Genomic DNA, 19,407 nt, shown 5'->3' with positions numbered 1-19,407 from the left:
TGCAATACCTTATTACTGATTAAATTCTTATTGTACAGCATGTACTATCTCTGTTGTGTGTAGTTTCCAAGCATCGATTTTACTGTTGAAGCATTTTTTTCTTCTTATGTGGGTTATGAAAATATTTTTAAATAAACACATCTTTCCATAGACTGCATGATGTTTTTTTTTGTAATTGTTGTTATTGAAAAACAATATCTGTTTAGTAAGTGCTGTCATTGTGTATGCTGTATTTTGTTTACAAGGTATTGTCAAATAAGCTTTACACAAACCTAATGAAAACAACTTGGTCTCTCTTTTTCTCCTTCCTGTTGCCTCAATTTTTCAATCATATGTCTCCACTGAATAAACAAATCAAAAAGGCCACTCTTGTGTTATCTGGGTCAAAATTTTATTGGCCATTAACAATGCAATAAAAAAAAAAATCTAAATTGTTTTTGCTAATAAACAATGCAAACATTTCCAAAAAAAATCTTCTTTCTGTTGGACTTGCAATACAATCTTGTTTAAGATTGCACAGTCATGCTTAGATTTAAACTTAAATGCATGTATGTGTTTTGAGCTGCATGGTCTTCATATGTAACTCCTTAGTGGAGGAACTCAACATGCAAAGATTTAACAAATAAGTAGCTTTGCAGGTAATTGACTGTAAATCTGTTGTGTGATGTTTGTGCAAGATTTGTTTAGAAAAAGCAAATCAGCAATGCCTGCTCATTTTAAAAGCTGTAAAAGCTTAAAAAGTACTTAAAAGTAGAAACTTTCTCCTACATGAAGTAATTTATATTTATTTATTCTTTTTAACTCATAAAAGAATGATCTCTGCTACGTTAGTTGGCCTAGGCTCCTCCAGAGTGTATCTTGTGGCAGAGGTTGACAACCTGCAGACATAATATAAAGATGTATTATGGAAATATATCCAACACTTGTTCAGCAATATTTAATCTTTTTCCTAATTTTTTTTCCCCACACCATTAAAAATGTTGGGACATTTTCATTTTATTAGAAGTGCAATAAATGATCAGAACAATAAACATGCACAATGTCGCCATTTCAAATATTTAATCAATGTTTTGTAAATCCACTCATAAACGCACAGAAGCACTGTGCATAAACACAGGGTACATTATTATTAAAGAAGTGAAACATAAATATTTAAAGGGCTAAACGTTTTCCAGACTTTTTGTACAAAATAGTAAAATAGATTTCTGGTTTGAAAATATTCAAAATAGCAAAACATTCGGATAACACAGGAATCAATGTGACTGTAATCTACTGTGTGTGTTTTAATCCAGATGAGCCTCAGATCAGCACCAGAACTGACATCCACATCTTTGATGATGACGCGTGCATGCTCACACACCGGTTACAGGACAGAATGAGTTCATGTAGAAGTGTGGGACATGTGGATGAAAACATATGATTTGAAACAGTTTTTCAAGCAAGGAAAAAGATCAAAGATGGCTGACAGTCCATGAGTTTGTTCCAAAAGGCAGGGAGGGGGTTTATGATTGACAGGTTTGGCCTGCCTCCTGCTGTAACACCATCTCATCCTTGCGGAGAGGGAAGGTGTCAATGGTGGTGAATAATTCAGCCGCTGTGACGGGGAATGGGTAGCGCTGCCTGTCTATGCCCTGCTTGTCTACCACCACCATTTGGAAAGACCTCTGAGGAATCTGGAGCAGTAGCCTTAGAAACACACATAAGCTTAGCAAGCATGAGGAGAAAGAAAAGTCACATGTCCTGAAGTTACACTAACATAAATGTGTGTTTGTTTGAGTTAGTACCTGAGCTGCAGGGCCAGCCCTGTGGGGAGCACCCTGTGTCGAATTCTGCCAATTTGTCCTGGGTAAGTCCCAATCAGCTCAATAACCGTCACATGTCTCAGATCCAGTCCACACTGAGCCGGCTGAGCACAAAAATAGAGACAGAGATCTGTAAGTTTTACAGCTTTGTTTCTAATTCCTGTGCAGGTGAAACATAAAGGAGTGAAACTCATGTTACATAAGATATAAAACTAAGCAGAGCTGCAGAAAGCAGCTTTTGTGGTTGTCTCCACCTATGTAGTGTATTCCTTTTTCACTTCATCCTTTTGACTGTTTTCAGCTGTAGACATTTTCCTATATAACAAGGAAATATTCAGTAAAGCTTTAACACATGATATTTGAATAAACAGTATAATATATTTTACTAAATCTAAGATTATTAAACACAGGACAAGACTTTTAACCAGATCAGATATTTTATGTTAATAAAACAGCAATTGCCTGATAAGAAAGCTTCAATCTCAGTTTATCAAATCACATCAAAGTTTATTTGTATAGTACCTTTCATACAAGAAGCAGCTCAAAGTGCTTTACATATATTAAAACAACACATAAAACAAATCTTTTGTCTCTTTAATCAATAATAATAATAGTAAAAGAATAAACATAAAAGAGAGCCTCAAAGTGGATCCATTCAGGCAAGTTTTGCTTACGATTTGAAAAGAATTCAGACAGCTGAGCTAGACAATAACATCTCCGAACAAATAGTTTACATTTTTCTCTGAAAGGTAATCAGCCTTCAGCATCTAAGATGATGACAGTTAGTTTCACACTCACTTCTCTGTTGTTGTAGAAATGTTGTCCAATAATGGATGAATGCCAAAAAATAAATAAATAAAACTATTTACATAAAAGTAAGTACAAATGATGATATACAGCAGTGGTTGTAACACCACAGCTCCATCATCTGAGTTCATGCAAACCTTTAACACCATCATGACCTAAAAAAACAAAACTCATCTCACAATTTGATAATTACATTAAATCAATCAATCAATCAATCAAAGATACTTTATTTATCCCCGAGGGGAAATTCAAGGTTCAAGTCAGTTCGTCCAAAGTTAGACATACAGACATTTACATTTGACAAGTTTACAAGACGGACTGATACTTCGGCCCTGCAGCCAGTTTTTTAACCAAACAAGAATAAGTTAAATGATATTCTATTGCCAAGTTTATGTTATATACAATATTATGTCCAATAAGTTGAGTGAATGCACTCTGTACAACAGCTGCATCTGTAGAGGAAGCCAAGCAGCTCTACTCTCTGTGTTTCAAGAAGCAGAATCCAGCTGATAGCAGAAACACTAAGTTTGTGGAAGCAAAAGTTTTTCCTGTTGGACTGTGTGTGTGTGTGCTCTGTAGTTTATTCCTAAATGAAAACTGTGCTTAGTTATATTTGGTGTTCTTCTCTTAGGAGTATTTTTAGGATCCATTGCAAGAGTGCTTTGTTACACAGGATGAGTTTGGTCACTTAGATTATCTCTATATTTAACACGTCGTGAAAAGATTCAAGTTTAAGCCTTTTTTTGTCTTTAGATGTGTCTGTAGTCAAATTACATGTCTTTCCAACAGCCTTCGAGTAAGAATAGGCCATAAATACAATTTTCAAATGGACTTCTTGCTAAGCTGTTTATGTGTAGATGCAACACTGGTTCATACCTTAAAGGTGGAGTATGTAAGATTTTCAATATTTTCAAAACAAATTAATTAAAAAAATAACTACAATCATAATTAGATGTTTTTTTTTAAACATGTAGGTTCCAGTCTGTTCATATTTGATGTTCTGATTTGATGTGTAATTAAATTACAAGTTTAATTAATGACAAAGACCCTTCTTAAATTTTTGCCTACCAGTAAAAAAAAGTGCTTTTTGTTATTTGTCATTAATTAAACTTGTAATTTAATAGCGCATCAAATATGGACAGACTGGAACCTACATATTCAAAAAACTTTCCAATTATGTTTGTAGTTATTTTATTAGTTAATTTATTTTGAAAATATTGAAAATCTTACATACTCCACCTTTAAGTGTTGTTTTATGCTTGAATAATTAATAGGTTCTTAAGTTGCTTAAACTAAAACTAAAATTACATTCTTAAACTCACAAAGTTAAACTAAAATCACAATAATGAGAAAATGGTTTGGTAAAAAGAAAATGTATTTTTTGGAAAACTTATGTAGTATAAAAAATGTGTTAGAAAGAACTAGAAAACAAGGAGAACTGTTTGTAAAGACCCTTTGAAGCAAAAAAGAGAGTAATTAAGGAGGTCTCAATATTTTTTGTTCCGTTTATATAAAACATAAGCACAAACATAATCACATATTCACCACAAACATTGTGGTAACAGTCTGGTTTTAATTTTCTTAAACATATCAGATAGTTTGACAAATGATTGAATACTGTGGACAAATGCAACCCTTTCTGCCAACCAAACAGCTGGATAGTGATCACCCAGGTTGTGGAACAACTAACACTGGTTAGTCTCTCAGCTGATGACACACTGACTCTAAAAGGTCAGGCATTTAAAGACGGCTCTGACTTAATGGTTTCTGACGAGTCAGTGAAAAACATCCACCCCAGAATAGCCTCATCAGAGCTGTTGTCACAATCATTTGTTCACCGCAGTGACATTCTCTGATCGTCGCTGTGACACCTTCTCTTCTTTTCATTTTTCCCACTTAGATATTTTAGCGTAAACAAGAACCAGATCCAAACAAACCGAGAGGATACAAATCGCTGCAGTGTTGCCCTCCTCCTGATCCCCCAGCTCAGTCGACCCATATTCAGCCAGTGCTGTGTCTCTGTAAATCGTGCCTCACCTGTAGGTTAGTCATCTGGAAGCGGTAATTGTAATTGGCAGCAGTTGGTGCAGAGATAATGAGCAGCCGTCGCTTCTCGTAGAACTGGTCCAGCAGTGCAGCAGCTGTACGCACTCCCACGTTAATGTTCATAGCTGTGATGACATTGAATGTACAATTAAGCTAAGAAATGAAAGATATTCAAAAGAAGTGAAGATTTATGACAACACGTTGTCGCCGTAACATGCAGCATGATTTGATTGTTTATGTCTGTCAGCAGACAAAGAGGACAGAACCTGATGACACTGACGATGAAGAGCTGCAACACATTTCTTCCTGTTTCTCAGGAACTGACATGAAACAGCATGAGCCCAGTATTGATTTTTTTTCTAATCGATGGACAGCAGAGGATGCCATTTTCTCCTCCACTTGGCTTTTCACATGAAACCAGGAACAGAAACAGAATTTACTGATGCATGTGGTTGCGTGCATCTGCAAATGTGCCGAGTTTCTGTTTGCACATGTTCATCCTCCAAGTTGGGTTCGAAGGCAGAAGATTTTTCATTTTTACTTTATCGATCCCAGTTGGAAAATTGGGGTCTACATTTTCCACATATCTAGAAGATTTATTAAAGAGCAGTCAACTTCCATATTTTGGCACTTTTTGTATTAAAAAAAATGAATAAGACCCAACTAAATTATTCCCCTGTTTGCCCATTCAAGGTGATTATCTGATCCCAGGCAAAAAATAATGGATTCACCACAACTGGAAGATGTTTATTCAGCCTTTTCACTTGTATGAATGAAAATGAATAAATGAAATGATATATATGATGCAAACCCATCTTAACCAATAAAGGCCCAGCCCATGAAAAAATGTGAAGTCCAATTTTTGAATAAGAGGTCTTTAAATACTCCTTTCACAAAATGTAAAATATAAAAGTACCAAATTTTTTTAGGGATATTTGCTATTTATTACAATGTAATATGTCAACATTTTTATAGTGTAGTCTTCTGCTTTTTGATGTCCATTAAAGGGCAGAAAACAAGTATCATATTGTGTTCCACAGGAATTTGACCAAAGTTTGGACCATAAAGAGATGCCAAATGTCTCAGAAACTGTATCATATATGTCACACTGAGTTCTTATGGGTTAAATAGTAGCTAAACATTTTGGTATGTTGAAAAACATCATTAAAAGACTTAGACCTCAAAAGCGAGATTAACGTAAAAATACTCACTTTAAAGTACCTGTTCTACTTATTCTTCCTTTCTTAATAATTAGCTTAATTTTGATTCTTCTTTTAGTGTTTACTTTATAATAGTTTCCGTATTGAGCTCAGTAATCCCAATACAGGCGGAGTGAAATTCTTGCTGCAGTATTTTAAATATTATTTACCCAATCTGGATCAGTCTAAAAGCACAGAAAAACTTTAGCAGTATTGAATAACTTCAGTATAACACAGCAGATACATAAAATGTTCTTTACAAACACACATCTGTTGAATCAGTTTTTGATGGAGATCTATAAAGTCTGTCTCAGTTTGTATTTGCATGTGTGTGTCGTCATGCAGTACATACGTGCACAGTTTGTATCTGAACCAGACCAAGTGAGTCCATATTGACACACTCTGGCAGCGCTGCCCTGCAGCTCATAGCCACCGGTGCAGGTGAATTCGCAGGTGGCACCGTAGTTGTCTCCATCACTGTCACATTTCATGTAACCATTGTCTGGGGGAGTCAGCGGGCTGCAGCGGCGCACTGTGCAAAGAGAGTGACACAGGAGAAATCACATGAAGAGACGCAGGAGGCAACAACGGTGGTTGTCACTGCTATCTCATCACATCAGACATTGGAGATCAAAACAGCCATTTTCTCTGGCTCACAGTTTCTTTACAGGCACAGTTTTTCTGTATTTTCTATGAGCTGTGCTGACTAGACTTAAGAGAAAAATATAAAACTCAAGTACAGTAAAGTCAATGAGAGTTTAGAACACCTGAAAGAAAATCTGACAATAGTTTTGGAATTGTATGTTTTTATTACACATTAAATATGATCAAACTGAACTCACACAGGCCTAAAAAGGCAGTTCATAGAACTACGAATTATCTTCACATATCAATATCTGAACTAAAATATTAACTACTGAACTGAACGCAGATGATTATTGTTAATAAAGTCACATGACTAGGGTTTTTATGTTAAGGCTGATCAGTGAACTAACATAACTGAAGCACCGACTGAGACTGTATTACGATAAAAAGCACAATACAGATATGAGATTAAAAAAGAAGTCTCCTGCTGTGCTTTTAAGACTCACCTCTTACTCTGACAGAGAAATGGCAAGATCCTTTGTTCCCGGCCCGGTCAAATACGGTGTAGGACATTTTATGCAGGCCTTCTGGGAAGTCAGATTTTGAAGGTTTTCCTTTCAGGGTAACGCTGCAAAGCACATGCTCAGTTAAATCTGTCCCTCTAATCTCTCTTCTGAACAGGACTTAGACTGAGAGAAAAGAAGCAGAATGGCAAAAAAGGTTAAGACAGTATTCAGAGACTGACTCTGTAAGGATTCCATCTGCTGTGTCGACCCCCTCTGGTGTGTCCCAGGTCAACCTTGCTGTCAGCTTGCCTGGTTCAGCCCACTTATCCTTCACACTAGGGCACTTGATTTTGGGGGGATCGATATCTACAAATCGAAAAAAAATTTAAAAAAAGAGGAAATTGGTAATTCTGTGAAAAGGTAACAAAGTGCACATTTTCTCTTTTGTGCTTTCTGTTACTCCATCAAGTACTGTTTGTTCTAATAATGTTGAGATATTTATTTTAATTAACAAAGTTGCTCATTATTACATACAAAAGTGGAAAACAGCAACATCCTTCCGTCCAGACATGATCTTTACTTCTGAGTCTTCAAAACACCTGATCGTGCAGGAACTCACAGTGCACTGTGAAGAGCGCATGGAGGAAGCCAGCGAGAGGAAACAGGGCAAGAACCAGGATGTAGTGGAGGAAGAGGTAGATAGACGACATAAACGTTGGATGCAGAGCCTTTTTATGACACACATTTAGTAAAAGCAGTATGAGTGGAGAAGCTAAGAAGAGGGCCATCAGGGCTGCTCCGAGAGAGACACAAGGTGGCTTTGGTTTCAGAGTGCTGATCCATGGACTGCTACTGGTACGCTGTACAAGAACCAGCTTGGCCTAGAGATCCATCCGAATTAAAAGTTTGGAATGGATGAGCAAGGTGCAATGCACAGGTCCTGAACCTGGTGAGGGCGCATGATGTTGCAAGACGTGAAACACATCACGACTCAAGAATACATCACTGAAGATGTGTACCAGTGCATCCAAGAGATGTGAGAGTCACTCACAGTTAAAACTGTTAGATATGTTTAAATCATGTGACTATTGTGCAAGAACACTTAAGTGTCCATTTGATGGCTCCATACGTCACACAATAAAACAGTTTGTGAGGAATTATTGAAAAACGCCTGGATATCTGTTCGACTACGCAAAATGACCCCCTTTGACATGCTGGAAGTATTAGAAACAACACAAAACAGTCTTTTAAAGCGACACAAACAGTAAGATGAATCAATTCCCAGAGGAAACAAGGATGAGTCATCAGTGTGTCCTCTCAGACAGAGATGTAGCACACTCAATGTCATCCTTCAAACAGCACTTGAAAGGATGTCCTGGCTGTGGTATCGTCTATCCACATAAAAAAAAAACTAGAAACTTAACATTTAATGCAATTGCTAAAATTCAGTCCCTTTAATTCACAAAGGTTTTAAACGCAAACACTGAATGAAAGTACAAATGATAAACCTTTCTGGTTAGAGAAGAAAACCACAGTCTGCATGTTTGTGTTTCTGTGAACTATGTATGCACATTTCTACAGGCCTCTTTTCTTTCAAATATAAATCTCAAAACCTTATAAAGAACAGGTTTAGTCACAGACTTAGATGTTAAATAGCTAATGTTGGAACTGGGTCTTAAGAAAGTAATTATTTGTATGTACTGTACTGTAATCTCCAAGGCACGGCAAAGGAAGTTTAGCACATTTATTATACAAGACAACTCAAAGTGCTTTACATAAAACATTAAAAGCATAACAGTAGGGTGCAGGAAGCATTAAAAACCAACATTAAAAAGAAATTAAATAAAAAGAGAAAAATCAAAAATAGCTGAAAATGTTTGAACTCAATACCAATGCATGTAGGGACTGCAGCACTCCACACTTTGTTGTGTTGGCAGGTTGCCGTCTTCTGGCCCTTCAGTGTGAATCCAGGGGAGCAGAAGAACTCACAGCGAGAGTTGAAGTAGGAGCCATCTGAACACTTGTAACCTCCGTTAATGGGCATGTCTAGTTTTGCACAGCGGATCTCTGTCAGAAGACAGAACTCAGAGTTAACAAATATGTAGCTTTTGTTGATAGTTAACGCACCGTCAATTATAAGCAGATTAATATGTTTAAAAGGGTATCATGATTTCAGTAGTGTATATTGTGTATATTCTTTAATCATCAATGCTGATTCTTATTCTATGCTGGAATAAAGATCCATCAGGACTTTGTTGAATGGCATCTGAAACCACATTCTCCTTGACCTTTCAGCATCTGGCAATATTCGTAACCTTTCTGAAATCAATTCCCTGGCAATCATACCCTTAGAGCATGCAATATTTGAACTTTTCTCAACCTACTTTTTAGTCTTTATACAACTATCTCTGTCACTTTTCTTCCATACAACTGGACCAACACAAACATCTCCCAATGTAACAGCAGTTTTGTCTTATCTGTCTCTATACTGGCTGTTTTTGTTTTTGTTTTTTTTTACCAAATGTGCTTTTTTTTTTAATGTAACCATTTAAACAGAAAACAACACATTGTTTAAATTAGGTCCTCTATGGCATACTACATAAAGAGTATTTACAACAGAAGTAGCCTGTGGGTTCAAAAGAATTAAGGTAATACACAAAAACCTTCAAATTGCATTTCATCAAATAATGTGCAAAGGTAACTTTTGGGTTAGCAAAGTAAAAAAAAAGTGTAACTGAGTAAAGGTTTATGGCAACAATTAGAATTAATAAATAATAAAGCACTGTATTAAGATGCATCTGTGTTATGACTGGCAAGTTACTACACAAAAACTGTGTAGTATTGACAGTGATAAGAGGCAGAGGAGATCTTTATTAGTCAGACTTGACATTTCATTTCCCTACCCAGACATGCTGATGGCAAGTCAAAGAAGTATGTATTGCAGTGGGTTACTGGTGTGCACATGCTAGTCTAACATATGCATCATTGCATGAGGAAATTAGCATGTGGTGTGACAGCAAAAATATTTATTAGAATGTGTCAGCTGAATTGTAATGTAGTTTGTATTTTAAAAACAGTCTATTAGTATGAGGATGTTCAGGTGGGTATTAGTTCTCACCTCGGCAAGCATAGTTAGAAGACCAGTGTTTGCTTGCCATACACACCACTTCCGTGCTCTGGACTTCATATCCCCGTTTACAGCGGATTTTACAACGTGCCCCCAGTACGTTCCTGTGGTGTTCCCCTCTGGGTGTGCGACAGCTCACATCGCCATGTTTCACCTTAATAGGTGCACACCACGGGGTCTCTAAAAGCAAAGGAAACAGTGCAAACAGCAATGAGCTTTTGTTTGCAGCATCAGTGCAGTTATACATCTCGGCCTTGGAAGGACAGACTCAATAACAAGCACTTACCTGAAGACTATAACAGCTTAGAAAGACTTTCCTTATTAGGAGCAAAAATATAAAAACCCACTCATCAACCTTGAGTATAGGCAGATAAAGTGGATTTCTTATTACCTTCTCTGTGATTTTCCATTATCCAGAAGTGTATCAAGACTATAAGAAGATGACTTCATTTGAAAAGGCATATAATTATGTGTGGCGCAAAACAGAAAAAAGCCTGACATCCACTGAACTCTTTCATTAACTCTTTAATTCCTGGTGTTGCAAATTAGCATCAAGCCACTTCTGGCTTTTGTTTATTTTAATTTCTTTATATCAAGTTATTCTGTTTTATTTATCTATCTTTATTCACTTTTGTTAATGCACAGCTTACTAAATTCTACATTATTTACTATACATTTTTATTTGTTGGTTGTTTTTTTTTATTTCTTTAGTATTAAATTGCACTTTATTTTGTTCCAGTATTTTTTTCACTGAATTTTTTTCCCTGTGTTCATTTTGTTTTCTTCAGAATTGTAAATAAATTCAGGCCTGTTGGGGTTAAAGCCCAGATTGCCTAGATTGAATTTCCTTTCAACTTGTCCCCTTGCCTGGTGGATACTTGCCCATCTCTTGAACACTTGCGTAAAAATTCCTTGTCTAACGCCAATTGGATGGGGCTGCAAGGTTCTTATTCAGTACAAGAAAATCAAAATCTGCAGTTTATTTAATGCTGGCTCAGGACAAGGACTTAGTGCTGTGGCCAAGCACACACACATCTACGTACATCGGAGAAGGAAATACACCAGTTTCAGCTGATGTCCAGTTGGAAGAAAGATGGATGTTCATTACAAAACCAGCTTCTCTTGCTGTGTATATGTGTGTGTTGGCAAAGTTTCCATATCCACTAAGTGAGGGAAAATAAGACTATCTTTAAGCTTTTACATGAAGGGAGAGTTTGGTTTGGCCTGAATACTATTGTTGCATGTCTAACTGAGTTCAAGTTGGAAGCTACTTTGAGATATCTGTGTCAGTTTACAAAGCTGGCTTACTTAAACTGAATTCAATTGTTCTTTTAAAGATAAAATACAATCCAAGAAAAAATGTTCTTCTGTCATTGCTAATAATATAAATACTCTATACATACATGTACATCTGTATATATAGTTTATATAGCTACATACTTATCTGTAACAAAAAAATCAGCGTGCAGCAAAGACATTGTTGAGTTTGAACTAAACGTGAAAAGCAACTCTCATTTAATCAAAATGAATTTTCATCCGAAACAAAACATTAAAACAAATTTAACTTTACATTTTACTTAAGGAATTTGTAACAAATGACAACATACACCACCGTTAGCTAGCAGATTTAGCTGCCAGCAGAGTAGTACAAAGTATGTGGGCTTGGTTCCTCAGCCATTAACAACTTTATATTATATCATTTAGATTTATTTAAGCATCCATTTTTCCATTCCTGCTTCCAATCAAACACATTTTTGAGAAAAATTTAAACCAGGGATGTCTAGCTCTAGTCCTCAAGGGCCACAATCAGGCAGGTTTTCCATGTATCCCTGCTCCAACAGACCTGACTCAAATTAAGCAGTCATTGTGCAGTACCTCATTGGCTGTTGCATCCACTTAATATGGGTCAGGTGTGTTGGAGCAGGGATACACCAACAACCTGCAGGACAACTTTGGACACCCTTGGTTTAAACAAAAGGCAGAAAGCTACCCTCTACAACTTTGTTACAATGACATATCTGCTCTTGAGAGAATATTTGAAGATTTTTTTTAATCCCACAAATCTTTCTACAACCCTATAGTTTTGTTTTCAGATGCCCTCTGTTTACATTTAAAAAAACATTTCTTGCATGTTCGCTTTAAGTCTTTGGTTAAGTTTAGGAACAAAAGTGCTTTGATACATTCAGACACCAAAAGATTTGGTTTGGCTCCTTGATTTTTACGGCCTTGTGCCAAATGTATTTCATTATTGGCAAGTGTACTTACCTTTATTTCTTCGTGAATACCAGTCCTCATCATCTCCGTAAGCATACTGTCCTGACCCTGAGGGTGAAAGAAAATAAGAAAAAGCTGCCACTACAAGGAAAAGAAGTGTCCAAGGCCAAGATGTTGGGCATTGTTTGAAAGCATTGTCCGAGTCTGACCTGTTGGGGTTGCTTTGCTGGAAAATAGTAAAAAGACTAAGCTTAGAAACATTGCCTAACTTTCCATTTCAATCAGTGTCCAAGTCCAAGGGGGATGAGCTGGAGCTTGTGGACAAAAAACATGCATAAAAAGTCAATTTCAAAAGATCTGCTCTTTCCAGATTGCCGGGAAAATGAATATTTTTACAAAAATATTCATTATGTATAGTTCCCTGCTGTGTCTGATGGAAATGGAAGGTGTGCAATTAATTTCCTCCAAAATATCTCCCAGAGTTCAACTCACCATAGATCCTTTTTGAGTCAGTTTTAACTGTGAACAAATGATAAGAGAGCTGAAATTTCTGGTGGCTGTAGAGCAGCTGGAGGATGCAGTTGAGTGACACTGGTGAAGGATAAATGTGTGAGGAATTGTGATGAGCAAGGAGGACTATTTTAGAAAAAAAGATGAGGGCATGGTGCAATAGAAAAGGCAGGCCACCGGCAATAACATGAGAGGAAATGGATAAGGAAGAGCTTAACTTAGGAGGGGAGGGGTGGTCAACCATGGCCCCAGGTTGTTATAGACCCCAGTGTGAATGTGTGCTCTGTTCAGGATCCACAAGGGAGAAGTGTTTAACCCTCTTTCATTTTTGTCTATAATTCACATATTCTATTCAATGATCTGATACTGCTAACAAATCTCCTGCCCAGTCCCTCATTCCTTATCTTGGCTTTTCTGACGGTTTCATTAAACCATTTCTGTACCATGATGCTGGAAGTCATTGCACACATTCACATACATACACACACATACAACAAGCTATGAGGTTTCAGCAGTCAGATCACACAGCATGGACTACACAGAGCAATCCCACATACTGAGTGAGTCATATTTAGCTGCCTAATGGGAAAACTTTACTGTCTGCTTCTTAATGGTGCGAGGGAGCAGGGTATGGAAATGTAATTACAGGTGTGTGTTTCTCTATGTGCATTCACGCTTTAGCTTGATGAGTACAAAAAGCCATACGTTTTTTAAAAAATAGCAGCTTTGCAAAGAAAAATAAAAAGATCAGCAATTTCAGGCTAAATGGATAAATAATTCACACGATGTGATCTGATAAAGTTGTATGATCCTTGATTCTTTTTTCCCTGTTACTCATGGATACAATGTTGTGGATTTACACAGAATACACTGGAAGGAAATTTCATGTAATGATTCCTTTCGACATTCATTGTAAACTCTAGTGTTTTCTTTTCCCTTCAGACAAACAAACAGCCGCAGAGGAAAGAAGAGCTGCAAATACTCGAGGCAGTGCATGACCTCCTCTAAGGTTTCCTTGTTAGAGCCTCGTGGCTTCATCTGAAGCTCAGAACAGCTGCTTTTAGTGTTCTTGCTGATAGGAGGAGCAGGTTTGGCTGGATCTGAAACTGCTGGCACAGCAGCACTTAAGTTGGATTAAAGTGAAGTGGGCTAGTTTGTGCTTGAAGATAAAAGTTACACATTCATAAAAAATCAAGACAAGAATTTCTGAAACTCCTCTTCATTCATATCTAATGAATCTGTCTGGATGATATAGAGGGGGGTCTGCCGCTAGCATCGTCATGCTGTCCATTTCTTTCACATCAAAGGGGTTTAACTCTGGTGTGAATATGGTTAAAATTAGAAAGCCTGATATTGCAATTAGCTAATCTCTGAAGTCCTGTGATACAAACTGTCATTATGTAAAGGTTTGTTCCAGGTTAAAGTTAAAGCATAGCTGCAGGCTACAGCAGCAGAGCAGAGATGAAGATCAAAGGATGTAATTTCTTTATAGTTCAATTTAGTGTTGGTATAATGGCAGCCGTACAATAAGTGAGTCCTCTCATTTATCAATCTGGTTACAAGATCAAAAATGTATAATTTTGTTTCAGGTAACGACAAAGGCATGAATTTGTGTCACAGGTTTCCCTCTGCAGGGCTGCTGCAATGCTATGTAGCATTTGACAAATAAACCAAATATACAGAAGCAAGTTTCATGTCAACCAGCAACAAAATCATCATTAAGGTTGGAGGGGTGGTGATGGAATCAGCTGTAAGCACGGAGACCTTTGTCCAGAAAACTGATGTATGACCAGTGTTTCTTTTCACTTTCAAGTTGTTTTCCATGCTTTGTTTGTGTAGAAAAGCCTGCAAATATCTATTCAAGCAGAACTGTATTGCAAGTTCACTGACCCTGAGTTAGTAAAGCTTGTATTCTTTTGATAAGGATTCAACTTATAATATTTTCATCATTTTGGGAAAACAAACCTTCTTTATAACTGAAAAAAGGAAAATCGGGGTTCATTTGCTCAGTTTTCAGCTTTTAAGATCACTGTCTGCTGTGGAGGTTCAATAAATAAACACTGACTCAGGGCATAAAAGCAGAGTCTTTTTTGCTGCAGTTATCAAATACAGCATGCTCTTACTGTAGATATGAGAGCAAATACATCAAGATATCCCAGTTTGTCATTCTCAAATTAAATCCACTAAAACAGTTGTCATAAAAAATGTTATCCTCTGGATGGCCATCCAGACACCTGCCATGGAAGAAAATAGCCACATCACTAAATACCACCCAACCATCCATTTTCTTAACCACTTAGTCCAATTAAGAGTCACAGGGAAGCTGGAGCCAATCCCAGCAATCATTGGGCTAGAGGGGGAATACACCCTGGACAGGTTACCAGTCTATCACAAGGCCAACACAGAGACAAATAAAACATTCCCACTCACACTTTCTCCAAGAGACTATTGAGAGTAACCACCCAACATGCATGTCTATGGACGGTGCTAAATACTTCAGTTATTATGAGGGAAAACAAGGGAACAATGAGTTAATCTGTAGTATAAAAAAACAAGCCTTTTAGGTTTGCACTTTACCTAAAAGCAGAAAAAGCCAGGACAGAAGTCGTCTTTCAACCAGAAACTTGGCGGCTCGATTCCAGGCTTCACCTGACTACATGCCTAAGTGTCCTTGGGCAAGACACTGAACCCTGCATTGCCCCTCATTGTGCTTATCAGGGCAGGAATGTGTGTAAGTGAATGGGTGACTGTGACATGAACTGTAATGCACTTTGAGTGGAAGTACAAGTCCATTTACCATCCAGCCATTTTGGTTCAGACACTAAAACTGTTAAATGTTTCAAAAATATAGTTTAAATCTATAGTTTGGATGTATGTAAAACATCTAACAATATATGTATAGACTGTAAAATAACTGTAAAGTCGTGGACTTAGTGAATCATATATTTAACTGTTGCTAAAAAACTAAACTGACGTGGATGTGGATTACTAATAATTTAGTGCTGCAGTGCAGTAATACCATTTCAAAGAAATGTAGCTACTTGAAATGTGATTATGATAAGATACTTCATTACATCTGATAAAGCTGAGATATTCCATATTTTTTGTGGACACACTGGATCACATTTCCATTGGAAATGTAGCCATTGTAGACTCCTCAGTTTAAGTTTTAGGAGCTTAGTGCTATTTTTTTTTTTTTTTTTTTTTTTTTTCAGTTTCAGAGGAAACAAGCTTTTTTTCTCTGTGATTTTGTAGGGGAGCCATGCAGAAAAACACATGAGCAGCTACAACATCCAAGCTATGCAGTAATGAACAGTTAGCTTTGTTCCTCAGTGCTTTAATCATCAAGGATTCACCTGACGTAAAGATTTCCTTCCTTTCTACAGAGGTTAATAGATGTGCTTGTTGGGAATTGTCCATGTTTCTTCCTGAATAACAAGGAACTTCTTTTCCAGAAACATGTCCAAACGATCATCATGGAAAATTTGATCAGACTGGATCTGAATAACCTGCCCGAAACAGATTTAACTGAGTACAAAAGTATAAAACAGGTTAACTTCAAATATTTACAAGAAAAGCCCCAAAAATCAGCAAAAGCATTTCTTCTGGAGATTTTTTGTCACATATGTCTAATGCACCCTGAGATCCACGCTCAACTAGTGAAGGAGCTAACAGACCACCAGAACAAACATAAACAACCCGGTGTAAAATAAACTCCTCATAAATGCACACACACACATGTGCACACACAAACTCAAGCACAGAACACAGTCCTGTTAGCTCCACAAGCAGCTTTTAGCCTGTCAGTGTAAATCTGCTTTGCAGCTTGTGTTCATGTTGCAGCCTGTGTTCACAGCAGTGGTGAGTTTCTTTTAAACTATCTACAGACTGCAATTACACACACACACACACACACACACACAAAGTACTCCTGCATCCAAACATGAACTTTGAAGTACTTCCTTGCAGCAGGCTCTGTAATGAGTCTCTTTCTGGATACCATGTTGCTTTAACAGAGTAGTGATATTGCCACATAATATATTCTGCCACATAATAATTGTTTTGGTTGAAGAGAAAAAAAACATTGCCTTATCAAAACCTCAACAGTTCAAAACATGGAAATAAAACCAGTTAAAACCAAGAAACCTTTTGAGTTTTTTTTCCAAGTAAAAGAAAGTTTTTAAACATTTGTCAATGTCAGACAGTCAGTGCTTCAAGTAATCAGTAGTTTTTGCAGTTGTGGTAAACTGTGGGTGTTTCAAAACCTAATCAGTAATCCAATAAAGCCCTGAAAGCACTTGTGAAAGACAGCCACAGTATGGGAAAAAAAAAAACTTTCCGCATTTACACTGAAAGAGTAACCAGATAGATGGTTTATTTCTTCTGAACAAAGCAGAAAGTATGAGAAAATTTCAAAAGCCCAGCAGCAGCAGCAGAGCATTCATTAGAGCCACAGACCTGAAGTCTGTGCAAAGAAACGTCCCCCACATGCACACTGCACTCCCCCCGCTTCCCACCCCCTCCACGTAAACATAGACGCGGTTCACCAGATGCCAGCGGTGAGAGGGGACAAACCCCAAGAACAACCCCAACAAAAGAAGTCATCTCCAAACGCATAGGGTCTCATCTACCTCCAACCCCCCTGAAACCACTGATGCCCCACATTTCCCCTCCGGACATTGTGCAGATGAGCAGCTCCTCTGTTTAGGCTTTTTTTTCCCCCTCTCAGCAGTGTCTTAAAACGCCCCGCAGATTAAATAAAAGCTCTGTCAGATCTCACCTTCATAGCCGGAGCAGAAGCAGAACTGGACAAACAGGAGCACCAGTGGCCACATGTCCATAGTGGGTCGCGGGACGGACGCCTTACAACGTGTGAAGGAGAGTTTTCAGGAAAACTTCCAGTGCATTCCTGCTTTCCAAAGGCCCGCCTCTTGCTCCAGAAACAAGGGAGGATTCTCCTCATGCTGGCAGGCCGTCCACCGGTATGAGAGAGTCGCACAGGAGGACCAGAGAGCCAGAGGTTAACGCTGACACTGTCCCCAAAGGAATAAATTATTACCAAAACATTGGCTTTCAGATACTTCACATATCAGGTGCCCCACTTGGGTTTTAGATACAAATATCTTTATTTTAATTTCACCACATTTTTTAGAAAGTTTATAGAAAAATAGGTGCACAAACAGCTTAGTTATCAGGAAAGAAATGGGACAAATACAGACATGATCAATAAGGGGTACCAATAACCCAGGGTTATAAATCTTAAATCTCTAAAGAAATACAAATCCTCTGTTAACTAATCATTACATGTATTCGTAAAATATATTTAAGGTGATCATATTTACATGTAACTTAATTAGTTTCTGAATTAACATTAAACTGGCAGGTGAACACATCAGCTCATTTATGATGCAAAAACATACATTTTATTGTCATTTTCATATCACTTGCTGCTTACTTATCAGAGCTGTGTCCGTCAGTTTTTGCTTTGCATCATTTCTTCTCTGCAGAGGAAGGCTTAACCATGCGTGTGTGTGTGTGTGTGTGTGTGTAGTTTCCATGACAACATGATGTGTGTAAGTGGCTGAGAAGCTTTGTCATCTTTTCCATGCTATTCATATGAATTAATGCACTTTTATTTTGTTGAATTTGGAAGACTGTTAAGATAATGTTGTGGATATTGACATTAATTCCTTAAGTTTAACATTTTCTTTACAGGTATAATTATCTGAACTATATAATGATGTGTTGTAAGACATCCTCACATCCTGGAAGTCCAGGGGCACAGCTCTGAATGTTGTCTGCACAGCCCCAGACCCAAGGCCAAAGGAAATACTGAAAGATTTACTGCAGTCATGTATTAAGTCCCCATTTTGACATGTTTCTCATAAATGCAGGCTGTTTGATTTTTCTTTTATTTCAAACAAGAAGTTTTATGCTTTGTATAACCTGCAACCCTTAACTATCTGTATCCAGAAAACAAAGGCAACAAGAGAGAAAGTATAAAGCTTGATTATTTGCTGAAAATTGTTAACATGGAACAGTTGCTTGTTTGATGATATTAAAAGTTTCTTCTCTCAAACTTATCATGTGAGGCTGGAATAGTTACAGAAACCATGAATTAACAGAGCGCCATTCATGTTAATACATGGTTGGCATGTTTTTTTTCAATAATGTGTCCAACAGTGATGCAGCAGCAGATTTCTCACAGGATGTTCTTGTTTTTCATCCCATAAATAAAACATCGCACTTCACTTTAAAAAAGTTTCCTGTGAGTAGTTCATTTACTTTGGCATAGGAGACGTTATTCCAGTACATTTTATTTTATTACCTATCATGAAAAGCTCGACTCAACATCATCAATGAAAATGTACAGATTGTGATGGCACATACTGGAATTTTTTTGTTTTGAGCAGAAGTTCACTTGCAGCTTGTTTCATAATGATGTGAACATAATACAAGTCAAGTTAGCTCCAGGTTGTTTCCTAGCAACACAACTCTGATAACTCTGATAACATATATGGTAACCATGTAAAAGTCAATAATAAGTGTTCAAACGGTAAACAGATATGCAGAAATTAACTACGTAAAACTGTTTTTGTTTTGTTGTGTCT

At 37.3% G+C, this 19,407-nt stretch overlaps 1 protein-coding gene across 1 annotated transcript; it reads right to left on the bottom strand.

The window, feature by feature from the left end:
* Positions 1 to 1,057: 1,057 nt before the first annotated feature.
* srpx (sushi-repeat containing protein X-linked) lies at positions 1,058 to 17,676 on the bottom strand. Its single transcript, XM_079253993.1, has 10 exons — positions 17,577 to 17,676; positions 12,338 to 12,394; positions 10,064 to 10,252; positions 8,836 to 9,012; positions 7,185 to 7,311; positions 6,946 to 7,067; positions 6,207 to 6,386; positions 4,647 to 4,780; positions 1,785 to 1,906; positions 1,058 to 1,686 (listed from the first exon to the last, which is right to left on the bottom strand). The coding sequence occupies exons 1-10, from the start codon at positions 17,635 to 17,637 to the stop codon at positions 1,503 to 1,505; spliced, it is 1,353 nt and encodes a 450-aa protein (XP_079110119.1). The 5' UTR covers positions 17,638 to 17,676; the 3' UTR covers positions 1,058 to 1,502.
* Positions 17,677 to 19,407: the final 1,731 nt, after the last annotated feature.

Source organism: Telmatherina bonti, assembly GCF_933228915.1.
Source record: "Telmatherina bonti genome assembly, chromosome: 15".
In the NCBI taxonomy this organism is placed as follows: Eukaryota; Metazoa; Chordata; class Actinopteri; order Atheriniformes; family Telmatherinidae; genus Telmatherina; species Telmatherina bonti.
This window is presented reverse-complemented; position numbering and strand designations above follow the sequence as displayed.